Source organism: Chlorocebus sabaeus, chromosome 16, assembly GCF_047675955.1.
Source record: "Chlorocebus sabaeus isolate Y175 chromosome 16, mChlSab1.0.hap1, whole genome shotgun sequence".
NCBI lineage: Eukaryota > Metazoa > Chordata > Mammalia > Primates > Cercopithecidae > Chlorocebus > Chlorocebus sabaeus.
In genome coordinates, this window is record NC_132919.1 from 65,421,256 (window position 1) to 65,439,150 (window position 17,895).

General features: G+C 52.8%; 1 protein-coding gene across 4 annotated transcripts in view; it reads right to left on the bottom strand.

The window, feature by feature from the left end:
• Positions 1-17,895, bottom strand: part of CRHR1 (corticotropin releasing hormone receptor 1) — a 50,622-nt gene that overhangs the window by 24,650 nt on the left and 8,077 nt on the right. For 3 of the 4 annotated variants that reach the window (XM_037993909.2, XM_037993908.2, XM_008012243.3), the window contains exon 2: positions 3,605-3,692. In XM_037993909.2, coding sequence (XP_037849837.1) covers positions 3,605-3,692 — 88 coding nt within the window. Of the gene's footprint in view, positions 1-3,604; positions 3,693-4,238; positions 4,323-17,895 lie in introns of those variants that run through there. The other variant, XM_008012244.3, reaches the window with a different exon arrangement.

Genomic DNA, 17,895 nt, shown 5'->3' on the forward strand with positions numbered 1-17,895 from the left:
GTGGGCTCTTCACTTTTACCTTCCCAGCAGCTAGTACAATGCCAGGCATACAGGAGGCATGGAGGAGAATATGGGGCCATGTGCACACCTGGTGTGGGTATGGGTGGCACTGCAGGGGTGGCACTACACCCCTAGATGGCTGACTACACCGGGCCCTGGGCACCCTGGCTCTGAGTGCCCACATAACACGGTGCTGGTGGCAAAATCTGAAATCAGACCCACATGGTTTATATCCTGCAGCCACTGCTTAGTAGAAGCTTAGTGTGTTTGGGCAACTTGTTTAACTTATCTGAGCCTTAGGTTCCTCTACTGTAAAATGTAGATAAAAATATTTCCTGACTACAGTATTGTAATGACTGAATGAGATTAAAGCACTTGGAATGGTTTCCAACACATAGTGGCCACTACATAAATATTAGCTATTATTATTATTATTATTATTATTATTTGAGACAGAGTCTCGCTCTGTTGCCCAGATTGGAGTGCAGTGGCGTGATCTCGGCTCACTGCAACCCTGGCTTCTCAGGCTCAAGCGATTCTCATGCCTCAGCCTCCTGAGTAGCTGGGATTATAGGCGCCCGCCACCACGCCTGGCTAATTTTTTATTTTTATTTTTAGTAGAGACGGGGTTTCACCATGTTGGCTAGGCTGGTCTCGAACACCTGACTTCAAGTGATCCTCCCGCCTTGGCCTCCCAAAGTGCTGGGATTACAGGCGTGAGCCACCATGCCTGGCCTAGCTATTATTAATTATCATTCACTACCTTAAGACCAGAGATGATAACTGATGACCCCAGGTAATTGTCGACTCAGATTCTATTTGTCTGTGATGTCATTAGTAAATAATTCTATTACTTCCTGGCATTGTCATACTCATGCCATGATTTTATGAGTCGCCAAGTCTGTGGTCTGCCACATGATAGGCCTCAGCCCTGGGGACCCACTCTCTCCCAGTTCCTGGCATGAGGCATGTGAAATGCCCCCCAAAAGGCCCTGGCTCAATGCCAGCTGCCCCAGCCAGACACCCATCCATCTGTCTCGGCCCCTCTGCCCCACCCTCACCATCTGTCTCTACCAGTGCCCGTCAGTCTGGGTAGGTCTCCGAGTCAGAAGACAAATGGCCCATTATCAGAGGCCATTGTGGAGGGTGATGGATCGCGTGCCATGCAGCCAGGCAGGCTGGGCTGGGCTGGGCTGGGGGCACCGGCACGGAGTACAAATCGCCAGGGAAAGAACGCTATTCATCATAGCCTGCTGGTTCCAAGGACAGGTGACACCTTCGTGGGCTCAGGGATGTCTCTCCTCCTGAGCATAACGAACAAGTTGATAGAGCCTGACCTGGCCCCAGAGCATGGGGGGCTGGGGATAGGGCCTTTCCTCTCAGGCCTAGCCTCTGAGCAGCTCTCCTCCCTCCCCATCTCTCTCTCCTAGAACTCCAGACTCACGCTCAAGAACCTACTTCCCCATTCCCCAAGCACAGCTTAACCAACTTTACAGCCAGATGCTCTGGGCTCCCAGTACCTTCCCGGTTTCCCACTCCTCCCTCCTCACTTCTCCCTGGTCCTTCCGCCAAACTCACCTACTGGTCCTTGCTCACCTCCTGCTGTAGTTCACAGCACTGGCTCTTTTCTGCCAGTTCATACTAACAGTGTGTCTTAATATTCACCTTGAAACTTCCTCCTTCAGGAAGCCTCCCTGGATTTGTACCACCCCTGCCTAGCCTCCCTGCTCCCTCCCTTTTTATGAGCAATTACTGGCAAGTACCTTCCCTTCACTCCAGCTATACAGTAAGCCCTTTAAAAGCCTGCTGAGGCTGAGACAGGAGGATCACCTGAGCCCAGATCTGGCCTGCAGTGAGCTATGATTGTGCCACTGCACTCCAGCCTGGGCAACAGAGATCCTGTCTCTACAAAGCAATTTAAAAAAATTAGGCCAGGTGTGGTGGTGTGCACATAGTCCTAGCTTCTTAGGAGGCTGAGATAGGAGGATTCCTTGAGCCCAGAAGATCAAGGTTGCACTAAGCTATGATTGTGACACTGCACTTCAGCCTAGGATAGACTGAGACCCCATCTCTAAAACCAAACCAAACCAAACCTAGTACTGGCATGACACTCTGCAGTTTACAGTTTGTGAAATATTGCCATAAAACCTAGCACACTGAATCTCATAAGAGATCCTTGGGGCAGGTAACAGCCCCCCTATCCCTCTACGCTTAGACAAGGTGAGGTTCAAGGGGGTTGAGGGTAAGGTCATCCCTGTGGCTACCAGTACCCGCCCCTAGCCAGGACATGATGAGGCACCTTCTGGGAGACAGCACAGGAACCCAGTGTGCCTTCTCCAAGTCCAGGTCTTGTTCCTCTGCCCCCAGGCTCTCCCTAGAGAAGGAACAGCTAGCCAGGAAGCAAATGCCCTGAGTTATGGAGGCCTCCTGTCCCCACAGAGCCAGCTTCAGAAATGAAGGCCTCCTGCCTGCCTGCAGACACTTGCGTCTGTTTCTTCACTAGCATGCGTCTTGCACTCTGCCTCACTGCACATGCATTTGTGGATTCGACTCCCAGACTAGACTGTGAGCCCCTCTTGTTTCCCCAGTGCCCTGCGTGGGGCCTGCTGTGTAGTAGGTGCTTCATGAAAGAGTTGGTGTGAATCAAGGAGAGGCTTGAAGACTTAAATAGAAGGTCCACAAGCCTCCCAAAGACACTCAGGGGCAGGGAACCCTCTCCATTTTTGCCCCAGCAGCAGCCATGGCCAGGACCACACCCAGAGTTTTAAAAGACATGCCCTTGACAGCCCAAAGACCTAGATTTGGATCCCAGTCACTGCCATGTACTGACCACGCTGTGCCATGGGGGTTATGTAACTCTTCTGTGCCTCCGTTTCCTCAACTGTACAAATATTGGGCTTTAAACTCTTGTGAGGATAAAATAAGGTGATTATGCAAAAGCACTCTGTAAATGGTAGTGACGCAGATATTAATACTATTTGCAGCCATGCTGTCTTTTCTGTTGGAGAGGTACAGAGCACGGCGCTGGAGACCACAACAAGTTGGGCTGCCCGTGCTCCACTCAGGGCTCTGGCGCTCACTAGTTCTCTGTACCTCAGTTTTCTTACGTGTAAAATGGGGACAACAGCACCTACCTCAGAGGGACGTTGAGCAAATTGGGTTAGTACAGCTCCAGTCCTCGATCAGTGCCTGGCACGTGTTAGCACTATGGAGTATTACACTCTGGGCATTTTTAGCTGCAGACTGTGGCAGCCTTTCTTCCTCCCTTGAAGCCTCCCCGAGTCACAACTCAGCAGCAAGGGCTGGGATGACCTCCCCTGTGCCCAGCCTAAAGCAGGGAAGATAACAACTCAGAATCCTTGCTGCAAACTCCAGGTGCCACTAACCAATTGCAGCTCTTCCCTACCAACCTTACACCCAACTTCAGGATCCTTCTCAACACGGCACTCCATGGAGACGAGAAGAATTGCTTGCAGCCCTGGAGAGGAAATGACTCTGCGAATCCTGCCTTAGGGCATGGTTCTATGTGCAGGCTCTGGCAGACCTGGGATGGGGGGCATTGTGGTGACCAGGAATCTTGCAGGAGGGGGTTGAGGGAACTCACCTGAGATGTTGCTGGCCAGGGACAGGCTCTCGCAGTGCTGGTCCTGGAGGGAGGCAGAGACAGGGTTCAGCCCCAGAAGGAGAAGGGCCTGCAGGCACAGGAGGCAAAGGACACATTAGGCAGGTGCCATGCGCCATGAGCCTGCCGCTCCATTGCCCAGGAAAACTGCAGGGGTTACACTGCACCTGCCTGCTTTCCCTCCCACCCTGTCACACATCAAGTTGCTTCCCAGACACCCAGCCCCTGTCTCCTTTCTCCTCCCTCTGGGTCCTCTCTGCCTGGAGGGCCTGGAGTTGCCCTGCTCATGGAGGGGCCTGGCAGGGAGGCTGACAGGAGCAGGAGCCCAGGCTCCTAGGGAAGACGTGAATTTTACCCCTAGGGGCTGGGGTGCTACCAGAGGAAGCCACCTCCATCCCCATGGGATCCTGAGCATGGTCCAGCAGTGTCCCACCACGTGCACACACACACCCACCCCCCACTCCCACCGGCCCGCTGACCACCACGGCTTCACAGATCCCCATACGTGCACCCCCTTCCCTCCCTCCCTCCAGAGCTGGCCTCTTGTTCTGTGAACTGTTTCCCGGGCCCTCATCCCTGCCTGCCTAATTATCCGTCATCACAAATTGTGCCTCACCATTTATCAAGCTCTTGTACATCTGCCGTGGCACACAGTTTTCCCTGGGGCTGGTGTGGCTGTGCCTATTTGCAGATGAGGAAACTGAGGCACAGAGAGGTAAGGGATAAATGTGTCTGGAAAGACGGGCACCCTATTCTAGGGCAGACCTTTGCCCTTTAACCTCCCTGAGGGCTCTGTGTCACTCTGATTCCAGAATTTTAGCCCAGTTGGGAAGGGAGTGGCATAGGCCCTATACCTGGAGGACTGACCCTTCTTCAACTAAACCCACCCACACAACCATCACATTACCCCCCTCCCGACAGGGTTAGAGTCAAGAGAGAGGCTGAGTGTCCAGCCCCCCATTTTGCTGTGTTGCCATGGGCAGGTGACTTGACCTGTGTGTGCCTCAGTGTCCTCACCTGTAAAACTGGGCATAATGGTCCCAGCCCCTTTAAGCTTACATGATGTATGTATGTAGAAGTCCTTCAAATAGCCCTGCATACTCTGTGGGGGCAGGGGTTTTGTTCATTGCACGCAATTTTGCTGGAGAAATGAATGAATGACATTGTGTTTCTGGTATACAATAGGCACTCAAGAAGGATATGTTGACAGATCTGAACTTGGTGGGTTTTTTTTAGTTGTTGGAGGAGAAGTGGCTGTTTCCCCTGGGATTCGATTCCAAAGGGATTAAGAAGCATGAGTGAGGGGCAGGGAGAGCGGAGCATTGTAACCGGCCCTTGCCTCTGGCTGTGGGGCGCTGGGTGCCCGGCCACCAGCAGAGTTCCCAGACGGGGTGCTGAGCCCGAAGCCCGAGAGGCCTCATGGGAGGCTGCTCTCCTCATCACTGCTCTGCTGTTTCTTCTTGGGGTCCCCTCCTTCTGAGGTCCCCGACCTCATGGCCAGGTGTCTCAGCCCCAACCCATTTCCGTACCAACTGCAAATTTCACTAAGGAACCTCAGACACAGACCCTTAGCTCTGGAAGCCAACTTAGGATTTCACAGCAGGAAAATGAGATTGGGAGAGAGATAGGGGCTTGTCAAGTCCCTTAGTGAGCAAAGCTGCTAGGTTAGGGTATAGGCTAGAAGCAAGTCTGTGGTCAGCCCAGGCAGCACGCAGCCTTCTCGCAAGGGGCCGGGACTCCACATGGTGAGTGTAAAAGTGAAGGGAGCATCGAAAAACTTAGTCGTCAAGATACAGAATATTTTAACATATTTTTTTAAAATAAAAATTAACACCAAAAAATCCATGATGAGCAAAATATCAAAAACTCTTTAAAGGAAAATAGGCTCAGTAACAGTGCTGGGCCATGTTGGAGCTTGGGGCAAAAAGGGAAAAAGTCAGGAATGATATTAAAATATTATCTATCACGGCCGGGTACAGTGGCTCACACCTGTAATCCCAGCACTTTGGGAGGCTGAGGCAGGTGGATCACCTGAGGTCGGGAGTTCGAGACCAGCCTGGTCAACATGGTGAAGCCCCGTCTCTACTAAAAATACAAAAATTAGCCAGGCATGGTGGCGGGCACCTGTAATCCCAGCTACTCTGGAGGCTGAGGCAGGAGAATTGCTTGAACCCGGGAGGTTGAGGTTGTAGTGAGCTGAGATTGCAACACTGCACTCCAGTCTGGGTGATGGAATAATACTCCATCTCAAAAAAAAAAAAAAAAATTATCTGTTGTGATTACTGAGGTTGCTGGCACCTCCTTCTGGGATGGGCTTGAGGAAATGCCTCACTTGCTTTACTCCAGTCGGGTCCTGCTCATGCGTTGTCTTCCCAAGCCAGACTCCATCCCTCCTTCCCTGCCCGCCCCATACCCTCCAGGGCTGTCAATCCTCTCTTCCCTGGACTCCTCTTCATTCACCCTTTTCAGATCTCAGGACCTTCCCCCTGTCCTTAGAAGCAAACTGATCTGCCTTTTCCATGTTCACCTGCTGGGAATGTTCTCCCTTACCTCACACCACCCCACTCCACGAGGGCCAACCCCTTTCACGCCACCCACTCCCTCCCACTCCTGTCCTGATGATGAAGGCAGACTCTGCTCCCCTCTCTCCCACTCACATTACAAGGTCCAGGGGAATAGTGGCCATTCATCATCACAGCCTGGTTCCCACTACCCATCACTTACCCACATGGTCCCCTGAGTCTGTAGTGCCTGAGTTTGTAGTGGCTTTGTTCACTCCATTCCCTCGCTAGCACTCTCACAGGGGACTCTCTGCCCTGTACCAAGCTCCAGATTCTGAAGCACAACCCCAGCTCCACACCCCCACCCTGTGCTCTGCACACGGGACACTCAGCAAGATGGCACTGGGGTTAGCCAACTCGCTCCTGGGACTCAGGAGTGATGATAACAAACCCATTCATCTCTCTGGCCTCAAGGAACTTCCAACACTTTATTAATCAGTAATTAAACTTCACGGTCTCCAGAGAGATGGAGAAATATCTTTACCCTCATTTTCCAAGTGAAAACGCAGAAGTAGAGAGAGGAGGAGGCCACCAGGCCAGCCGGTGGCTCTTGCCAGCTAAGCAGAAAGCGAAGTGTTCTCATGACAAAGCTGCACTGCCCGCTCAGCAATCAGCAGGGACCCAGACTCGGCCCTGTCCCCAGAGAGGGGCAGCTCAGATGCTAGGGCCAGAGACCCCTTCTATTCTAGAAGGGAATTAGAAATCTTTGCTCCTCATTTCCCACCCCACATCTGCCCACACCACCTCCCCCCCCCCCCCCACACACACTCTCTCTCTCTCTCTCTCTCTCTCTCTCTATCAAACTAGGGCTCCCAGAGCCAGCTAAGCCACAGGCAAATGAAAGAAACTGGAGACACTCGCCAGGCATGGTAGCTCACACCTGTAATCCCAGTACTATGGGAGGCCAAGGCAGGTGGATCACCTGAGGTCGGGAGTTCGAGACCAGCCTGGCCAACATGGTGAAACTCCTGTCTCTACTAAAAATACAAAAATTAGCTGGGCATGGTGGCATGTAACTGTGATCCCAGCTACCCAGGAGGCTGAGGGAGGAGAATCACTTGAACCCAGGAGGTGGAGGCTGCAGTGAGCCGAGATCATGCCACTGCACTTCAGCCTGGGCAACAGAGCAAGATTCCGTCTCAAAAAATAAATAAATAAATAAATAAATAAATAAATAAATAAATAAAATAAAAAAGAAAGAAAAGAAACTGAAGACATCCTATTTGACGATATCAGCCCCATTGCCTGACATTCCATTTATCCATCTAATCCTTAAGCTGTGCTTCATGCTCTGGTCTTTCAGATCCCCCACCGCGAAGGCACATCATGTTCTATTCCCATCCAATTACTTATCATCTCCCAGTATCTGAGATCCTTCTCATGTCTGCAACCCTCTGCCCATGCAGTCCGTGCCACCCTCCTGGTCACCTGTCTACTCTCCATTCTTCAGACGCCAGTTCCAGGGCCCCTCCGCTTAGCAGTACCTGCCCAACCCTTCAAAGCAAAGCAGCTCAGTTCGCCCTCCAATGTACCCCTTTTCCCAGTGCACTCTGTACACCCACTGGACCCTGTGCTCGTGAGGCTCACGAGTAGAGCCCTTGGACCAACCCAAGTGCACGAAAACCACCTCGGCACAAAGCACTTAGGACCCAAGACACTAATTAGATGGCAAATATACAGGCTGTAAGTTCTTATTCTCGCATCTTAATGTCCTGGCATGCACAGAGGAGCAGAGCAAATCTTGATGTGTCAGAAAACGAAGCCAAATGCCAGGCAAAGGGCTAGTCTGCCCTTGGGTGCCTAGAACCCTGACACTTGGGTCTCTTTCTTGAATGTGATGGTTCACACAGCCATTTCTGACACACAGAGGACTGGTGTTGCATTATGCAAAGAAAAATGCTTCTTAAAATTCCCAAACCAACCTTTTCCTCTCCAGAAAGATCTGCTCTGTAGCAGAATCTGTGCCTGTGCCACCTCTTGCTCTGGGGAAGGTTAGTGAGGGCTTCTGCCTTATTCCTGAATCACACTTCTCTGAAAAGTCCCAAGATTTCCTGCATATTTCCTTCCACCATCTGCTGATCTCCTCTTCAAGCTCCACTGTGGTTTTCTGTCTCCATCAACAGGCAATTACTGCACTGGCAGGAACAGGCTCCCAAAGTTTCAAGGATATTGTTTGTTTCCCCTTAAAATGGAGAATTCTGTTGTTTGTTTGCTTTTTGAGATGGAGTCTCGCTCTGTCGCCCAGGCTAGAGTGCAGTGGTGCAATCTCGGCTCACTGCAACCTCTGTCTCATGGGTTCAAGCAATTCTCCTGCCTCAGCCTCCCAAGTAGCTGGGATTACAGGCCTGTACCACCACGCCCAGCTAAATTTTGTGTGTTTAGTAGAGATGAGGTTTCACCATGTTGGTCAGGCTGATCTCAAACTCCTGACCTCAGGTGATCCGCCCGCCTTGGCCTCCCAAAGTGCTGGGATTACAGGCGTGAGCCACCGCGCCCAGACAAAAACAACAATAACAAAAAAACGGAGATTCTGAACCTGGGGAACAGGCAGTATGAAGATCTGCCGATAAATGCGGTCGGTGTGTGTGATGAAAACCATTTTCCTGGGGAGGGTTCTTGGCTTCCTCCACTTCTCACCAACAACTAGCACCCTCCAAACAGTGGGAACTACAGTTGAGGTAAATGGGGTGAACTGAACATGTCATCTTCTCTGAAATCAAACCAAAGCGCTTTTGGCCTTTCTCGGATGCCTCTTGCTCTTCCACTCCATCACCAGCCCCAGCCACTGGCGCTCCTTTCAGAACCAAGTTTTCAAGACTTCATGTGATTTACTATCTTCCAACTAGTAGAGAAAATCAAAACGGCACTGAAGCTGAAGCTGGCAGAGTACGAGGTTCACTCACTGGCTAATGCCTTGCTTCCGTGCACCAGCCTGGCAGCCCCAAGTCCCCAAATAAAACTTGCATCTCAGCTACAAATCTCTCCACTCACCAAAGAGCCAAACCTTCAAGGTTAAAGTCTGAGACCAAGGGTGTGTGCGGCTCAATTATAGCATCTCGTAAAAGGATTTGCCAAAGATCTAGAGGGTCCCTGCCATGGAAGGGAAAGCAGACCAGGTGGGTATCATGCTCCCATTTTAAGTCTGGGGTAGTTGATGTGCCCAGTGTCACAGAACTGTTTTTAGGAGCTGGGATTCAGCAAGCAGGTGCTCCTGCCTGTCTTTCAAGGAGATGAACCATGAGGAGAGTCGCGCCTTCTGGCTGGCCAGGAGCAGGTCAAGACAGGGCTCTGGCAGAAGGGATGGGCAGCGGGGAGGGAGGTGGTGCAGGAGCCTGTGGAGCGGGTGGAGGGCCGGACTCTGACATGGCCTGCTCCAGCCTGCTGCAGCTGCTACCCACACCCCCACCTCCAGGGCCAGCACAGAATGGGACTGGAATGAAGCTGCCATCCCAATTCCCAGTGTGATTTTGGCATAAAGGTTAATCACACCCAGAAAATGCTTATTAGAGACCATAAATAACCGTGTTGCTGAAGCTCAGTTTGGTCTTTAAGGCACAAAAGTGCAATTTCCTTTGATGTGATGATTCTCGGTAATTAACCTTTTGGGGAGGGTCCTGAAGGGCCACTGGAGGGAGGGAAGGGTAGCCTGGAGGCAGCTGAGGCATCTCAGGCCTAGTTCCTACAAGTTCCTGGGGAACAGGGAAAAGGGAGCCTGTTTTCCCTCTCCTTTCACAGCTAGCACTGATGCTCAGCTTGGGGGAACCCCCAGAGCCCCCAGGGGTCAGGGACCGGCTGGCCTTTGACAGAGCCACAGCTGGAGAGCCATCCTTCAACACAGTTCCTCACCCTTCTGCTGAGCCCCAAGGCAGTCCTGCCACTGCCTGTGTGGCTTTCAGTGAGTCACCTGACTCTTCTGAGACTGAACTTCCTTATCTGCGCAGTGGGGGCAATGTGGTCTTTCTTACCCCCTTCACTGGGAGATGGGCCACTTGGCGGGAACCAGGAGAGCTGCTTCTGCCATGTAAAGTCCCTACAAGCATCAGCAGGCTCATCAGCACGGCTTGGCTGTTCTGGGCCCCAGAATGCGCCTCCACTGTGGAGGGCTGGCCTGGAGCAGCTTTCCTGATGTCCCTTCCGGGCCCCGGGGGAGGCCTCGCAGGCAGGACGTGGCCTCTCCTCATTTTCTGCCAGGTCCTTCTGCCTTCTCAGGAAGCCTTCCTTTGGGAAGGAGTTTTTCCTGCTTTTTAGGTTTGAAATCCACTGGATCGAGTGGTGTCTCCAACCCCCTTGGTGGTCTAGGATCCTTCATTCAAAGAGTACAGGACTACATATACGTGATTTGGAAAAAAGGAAAGGAACTCCGAAGAGATGGGGAAGGACAGACAGACACACACGTACATGATGATGGCAAGATGAGGTGCAGACTGAGGGCAGGGGACCATGGAGTTTCAGATGGGTCAGCACCATGGCCATGAGGGCAGGCTTCCTGGGGGAGGTGAGCTGGAGGATGGGGCAGAGTGGATATTGCTTTCACAGGGAGGGAAAGGGCCTTCCTGGCAAGGGGAGGGTCCTGAGCTTGTGGGGGTGTAGCAGGCTGCCTGTGGAGGGCCTCAGATACTGGGCTGAGATGGATCCAGTCGGCCTGGAGTGCCATGGCAGGTTCCTGAGCAGTGAATTATGCCAGCTTGTCACCCTCATCATCGCAGAGAGACAGCCGACAGCCACCTGTTCCACAGAGGCAGTTCAGCAGGTCAGGGCAAAACCAGGCCTTGTTGTCTTCCCTGGCCTGGGAGACTCTGGCAGACCCTGACTCGGGGCCCAGAGAAGCCCTTGACTCTCCAGTGTGTGGCCAAGATGGAAGCTCTCCCTGGTGACCCCAGAGGCAAGGAGGCCCCAGCCCACACTTTCCATCTGCTGGCCAAGGTCCTGGGTCCTGGGGTCCTGCAGGCTCCACAATCGCAATATCCGACCCTTCTGACTCTGCTTTGCTTTGCATTGTCTTCAGGTGGAGCCTATTTTAAGCAAAGGCAAGAGAAGAAAATCTAAATGCGAAAAAGAAATGAGGTCATAAATGAAGAGTTCTCTAAAAAGCTGGGTCCCCCGTTGCATTTAAATACTGGGATCTGGTTTGCAGAAATAAAGCATCTGTGCAATCAACTCTTCAGAAATGTCTCTGTACCTATGGGGTATATATCTGTAGTTATGGACTAATCGAATATAAGAGCAGGGCAGGCCCCACATGCAATTGTGTGGTTTCTGCAGAATTTCTTCCTCTAGAAGTGCCAAGTGGACGCGTCAGTGGGGGACAGACTTGCAAGATGTGTACCAGCAGGGGGCACCCTCATGGGGCACCTTTTTCCCATCCACCCAGAGGTGGAGACCAGCCAGAGTAAAACTAGACTATGGACAGAGGACAGCGATGCCAGGGGTCCTCTCCCAGCCCTCTTGACTGCCCAGGCTTCTCCGCATCCTGCCTTGGGCCTGGGCCTCCTCCCACAGCCTCTTTCTATGACAGCCACAACCGGTCCCCATCTCAAGGCAAAGAGCCAGTGCTTCCCCTCAAAGTGCGTGAGCACTGAAAGATTTATTCCAGGCAGCTGAGAAATAATTTATTGTTACATTTAATTAACTTAAATTGCTGTTGTACAGAGAAGAAAAAATGGAAAGGAAAATCTCCTGCCTACAGTTAAGGGAGGGGGGATGCCTGGGTGTCCCCGCCCCCGGCCTTCTCCCTGGGGCTCCAGCTCAGGGTGTCCCCTGCCCGCCCTCCCTGCTACTTCACGCCTCTGCTCCCCTAAGAAAGCCTTGCAGCAGGGCTCGAAATAGTGGGTCACCTGCCTCCCACACCCTAGGGCAGCGAGGGCCGTGAGACCCCAGCTTCAGAGTCACACATGCCCTTCCAAGGTTCCAGATGCACCATTATAAGCTTGGGTTATAAGCTCCCTGTGGGCAAGGTCTGTGTTTGGCATTTTTTTTTTTTTTTTTGAGATGGAGTCTCGCCTTGTCGCCCAGGCTGGAGTGCAGTGGCGTGATGTCAGCTCACTGCAACCTCTACCTCCTGGGTTCAAGAGATTCTCATGCCTCAGCCTCCCAAGTAGCTGGGATTACAGGCACCCACTATGACACCTGGTTAATTTTTACATTTTTATTAGAGATGGGGTTTTGCCATGTTGGCTGGTCTGGTCTCGAACCCCTGACCTCAGATGATCCACCTACCTCGGCCTCTCAAAGTGCTGGGATTACAGGCGTGAGCCACCGTGCTCAGCCCCTGTTTGGCTATTTTTGTATCCTCAGTGGGGCCCGATACAGAGCAGGCCCTAACATGTTTGTTGAATGAATAAATGACTGAATAAGTGAACAGATGGGTTTTCACTCTCTGCCCCCTCTGACCATGGAGTCTCATGATGATTCCCAGTAGGAGATTGTGAGGGGCCTGTTTCCTTTTTCTCATTTTCCTCTCTGTTCCTCCCGCTGGGCAGGAGCTCCCTCTCCTCTCCTTGCTCCCGGCATAGCCCCGAGCCTTGGAGTCCAAAAGGGTGTGCTAGAGGAAAAAGCACTCTGGGTGGGAAGCACAGGGCTGGGACCACGTTCTGACTCTGCTGAACTTGCTCCATGATGGTAGAGAAGTCACTTCCCCACCTCAGTTTCCTCATCTGTAGAATGGGGAGGTCACTGTGTTCTCTACATTCCTTTCCAGGTCGGAATATGCCCTGGCTCCAGGATGTACAGGAGAGTAGAAATTCAAATCTCTAAACTTGGGGCTGGAGAGGTGCTTGTTGGAATCTCTTATCCACCCCTTCCTACCTGTGTGACCTTGGGAGAATCACTAAACTTTTCCGAGCCTCATTTTCCTCATCTGTAAATGGGGCTGACAGGGATAAAATATTCACATCCCAAAGCTCCTGGAGAGATTCAACAATGTGGTACATATAAAACAGCATAGGGCTGGTGTGCAGGCGGCACCAATGGACGCCACTCTGTTATTCAACCTTGCACGTTCTTCCTTCCTGACTGGGCCTTTCTCCCCAGAAGTGCCCCTTGCCCAGCCCCCTGCCCACTCAGTGCATGCACCCCACTTTCCAGCACCACTCTTTCCCAGAAGCCAGCAGTGGTCTCCTACAGAAGTGGAGTGTACATCCAGGTCAATGATACAGATTTGCTGGGCATGGGAGCAGGGGGTGCCCGGAGCATGGCTGACCTACCATCCTCCTTGTCTTCCCTCCATTTCTGCCTCTCATGCATTCGCTTGCTCCCCATCTTAGTATGATTTGCTCTCAGATTCACTCATGGATATGTTCTTGTAGCCTGTGCCTTATCAGCCTCCTGCCTCTCTCCTCCCCATCTTCCTCTCTCCCTGTCTTAACCACCCTATCTTTCTCGGTCTTCCCTGGCTTCCATTTTCCTCCCTCCCTTCTTTCCTTCCTTTCTTCCTTCTTTCTTTCTTCAGCTTTTACTGAAGGCTTGCACAGTGCCAGGCCCTGTGAATTTCTTCATTTAATCCTTCTCGACCCCTGCAAGCCAGAGCCTTTACTATCTCCCCACTGTTCAGACGAGAGACTGGTGCACCCAGAGGTGGTCACTTACCCAGGGTTTTGACTGCAGTAACTAGAGGGATGGAGGGACTGGATTGCAGCCATGCTCCTGTCCCTGGGCAGTACAGCCTGTTTCCCTGCCTGCCCTGCCTGCCTTCCCTTCCCTCCTCCTCCTCGTCACAAGCCTGGATCCGCCAAAAGACACACGAGTACAGGTTTCCTTTGCCTTTCAAACTCTGGCTCCTGGCTGCAGCCCAGCTCCCCCAGAGCTGGAAGTAGGAACGGGGGGGTAGACACCAGTAGGACCCTGCCAATGGATGGGACTCAGGAAGGGCTCCGTTTGGCTCTCACAAAAGAGGGTAGCCCAGCCCGGGGTTCTGATCCAGTGCCTGCCCCTGGGAGCTGTTAGCTGTAAGTGGCTCCCAGACACTGGGAAACCGTCCCTGAGGGGGTGGGAGGCAGAGCTGAGGTGTGGGGACAGCCGTAGAGACACCAGCTACGCAGGTGACACTATCAGCTGTGCTCTCAGCTCAGCCGCTCTCTGACAAGTGTAAAGTGAGGGGGATTTCAGTGTCGGCAGAGAAAAGATGTCCTCTATGGAGCTGCGTTTTAAAAGGGATTTACAGAGGGCCAGGAAGGAAGAGTGAAGCTGGTGGCTGGAAATTAGGTTCTATTTTATTTAAAAATGCTAAAGGCTTTGGGGCTGTTATTCCTGGAGAAATGACTGCCTTCCAAGGCCAGAGGTCAGTTTAAAGGGCTGGACCACCAAGCCCCACCGAACAGGGATATTTAGGGCAGAAATTAGGACTAACTAGACAGTCGTCCATAAAACAGGCAACGGCCCCGTCCTCTGATTCTCTGCTTGTACAGGCAGTGACTTAGACAAAATCAGAATCTCCAGACAGTGCTTAACACCTGACCTGGGAGACAGAAAATCCCATGTCTCACACCTCACCCCCAAAACTGGGGTTCAGTAGGCCTGTGGGGAGCTCAGGGACCCTTATATTTCTAAAATGCTCTCCAGTGATTCTGAAGCATCAACAGAAGTGAAAATAACTCAGCCAGCTCAGAGATTCTCACCTGGAGGCCATTTTGCCTCCCGGGGGACGTTTGGCAATGTCTGAAGATATTCTTGGTTGCTATAATCAGGAAGGGGGAGGTGCTACTGGCATTTAATGGGTAAAGGCCAGGAATGCTGATAAACATCCTAAAATGCACAGGCCAGCCCCCACAGTGAAGGATTATCCAGCCCCAAATGTCAATAGTGCTGAGGTTGGGAAGCCCTGGGTTGGAGGGTTGCAATGCTCCATCTCAGCTTTGAAGACACTTGCCTGCCTGCCCATTATGGGGGTGGGGCGGGGGAGGAAGGTGGCTGTAGGGGGGACCTTGGGAAGAGTGTGTGGGGTTACAAGAGGGAGGCACCTTCAAGGCAGGAAGAGGACCTGGATTGTACTCGGTGAATGCCCTGTGAGACCTTGGATCAGTCGGTCTCCCACCTCCTGGCCTCAGTCTGAAGGCAGGGGGCTGGTGGAAATGACCTTTCCTGGCCAGCTGGGCAGATGGGAACTCCTTCCCCCTCACTCACTCTGTCCTGGCCCTGCTGCCAGCTCCTCCAGATCTCCTCCTGTATGGGGTTCACGGGAGATGCAGGAAGGTCTGCCTGCAACTGATGCAGCCAAAGTTGAGGAACGAGGCAGCCCAGAAAGAACTCAAACAGCAGCCTCTTCCCAGAGTCAGCAAGCTGAGCTCACCGAGCCAAAGCTCCACCAGAGCCTCCCCAGGGCCGGCACCTCAGAGGCAGGAGGCAGAGCCAGGTGCTGGGTCCTGGGGAAGTTGGGTTCCTTTCCCTTGGATGAATGCGGGGACCAAGGGTAGAACCAGTGTGGGGCTAAGTCCTGTGAGCTTCGGGGAACCCACACAGAGCAAGGCTGCCCTTGCCCCACTAGGAGCTGTGACCACTCATCATGGCTCCTCAGCTCACCTTGGTGACAAGTGCAGATTGATGAGTGTGACAAGGAGGGGGAAGGGGCCTGCTCAGAACCTGCCACTGGGGAAGGGGTCTGAGTAAACCAAAGAGTTTCCTCCTCCTGGACAAGGGTTCTTCCTTCTTCCATCACCCAGCCTTGGCTGCCAGAAAGAGCCACTACATCACTCACATCCATGCAATGGAGACGCACAAGTGCAAGAAGCATGGCAGGAGGGCCAGCCTGTGTGAAGGGTGAACCAGAGATCTGGGCCAGGCAGTGAATTCTGGCCCCAAAGGAGGGCTTTAGGCCCACACTATTCAAAGGGTGGTGAGGACTGGTCCAATTGGTCAAGTTTGCCAACCAACCAACGATTGGTTCCTGGTCTACAACTTGAGAAGTATAAAACTGGAAAGTAAGCATTTGATGTGAATCCGTCCCTGCGGTGACATCCGAGGATGTAGTCAGGACTCATCTCGTCAAACAGGGTCTAGACCAATTCAGATGCTGTCAGACTTGCCAGGTGAATCACGTGGTGCAGGCTGCACAGCAGGACCACATGCCAGTCTACCACGGATTGGAAAAATGCACGTGGTCCTTCCCCACCGCTGGTTTGAGAGCCCTGCTTTAGCTGGAGGACACAGTGTGATGCCTGGCTCACCGGGGAAGGCCTCATGGAGGAGGCGGGTCTTGAGTGACAGTTGGGCTAAGTTTTGGGGGGAGTCCTGGGGTGGGACTCCCACCCGAGAAAACAGCAGGTCTCACTGACCTTCGGTGGGAGCAGGCCCCTTGCCGCAGCACAGGCATTTTCTCTTTCATTCTGCATTGTGGTCGGTACAGTAAAGAGGACACAAAGGTCCAGAGGGATCGTGTGATTTGCCGAAGGTCACCCATCCAGGAAGGGGCAGAGCCAGCTCCAACCCCAGGCTTCTGTCCTGTTAGCTTTAGGGACAGTGGTCCTTCCTCCAGGGTGCATGTGAGCCCCCACCACTCCTAGCCCCTGCCATTTCACAGCCTTGCAGAAGCTTCCAGTCAGGCCATGAAGTCCCTGCCATCAGAAGAGAAAGATGCCCCAGGCTGCCCCTCAACACCGACTCACAGGGAGCTGGAGGGCTGGGATGCCAACGGACAGGATCTCACGAAGGTACCAGGAATGCCGGTGCTCTTGGCACCCCTGCCTTGCCTGGCTATTCCTGTCTCATGACCAGCAGAACCAGTACAGTACCAGGGAGGGAACCCCAGGATGCCACCAAGGCCGCCTCCCCAGTCCCCACTTGGGGGCTACAGCGCCCTGGCCCTGCTCTCTGGAGGCCCCAGCTTCTGAGACCTTCTTGCCCCTTCGTTTCTAAGCCCAGCGCCACAATTCCCTCTAGCAACATCTCCCACCATCCCATGAGAACTGCTCATGAAGCAAAATGCTGCCCTTGCATGCACGTGGACAACGCCCTCGGTGCTGTGGGGACCGGAGGCGGAACACAAGGCAGTGCTGGAATCTTTTAATGTTACTAAGCCGCGCCGCAGTGTAGCCCTTGATAAGCCATTGAGTCACAAACCCACACGCGGAGGCAGAGAGGGACCTATCTGTCTGGTTGTCACTTGTGTCTTCTATCGCCATAGCACTTCCACACTCAGACAGACGTTCATTGGGGAGCGGGAGCAGAGAGAGGCCCTCCATGTAGTTTAGCATTTATTGTGCACCTACTGCGTGCACAGTTCTGGACTAAGTTCTGGGCACCCAGAGGTTTTGTTGTTTTGTTTCATAAGAGAATCTTTCTAGTCTAGGCAGACCTCATAATCTACGGTGGGAACAAGGGCTCAGGTTAGATGTGGGTCACCAGGGGTCCATGTGGAATCTGGTTAGTAGGTGTTTTTGAACCCCCGAGGGGGGACACATCAAACAGCTGTAAGACCTCATGTTGTGGGACAGCCCAGGATCCACCATGAGCTAGAGGCTCACACCAGGGGACAGGACGAGGTGAGAACAGAAGAACAACCAGTGAGAGACACATTTAGACTGGAGGGCTTCCTGGAGGAGGAGGTGGGGACAGTTCAGGAAGGCTTTGGTGGACATGACAGATGAAGATTGGCTCAGAGAGACCTGGGGGCAGAAGCTCCTGTAAGAGAAGTGTCAGATATGAATATTCTGTTGAATGGCGGTTGGCAGGGAAGGAAGGAGAACAGTGTGACTCAGGCAGAGGGCCAGGGGTGAGGAGCAA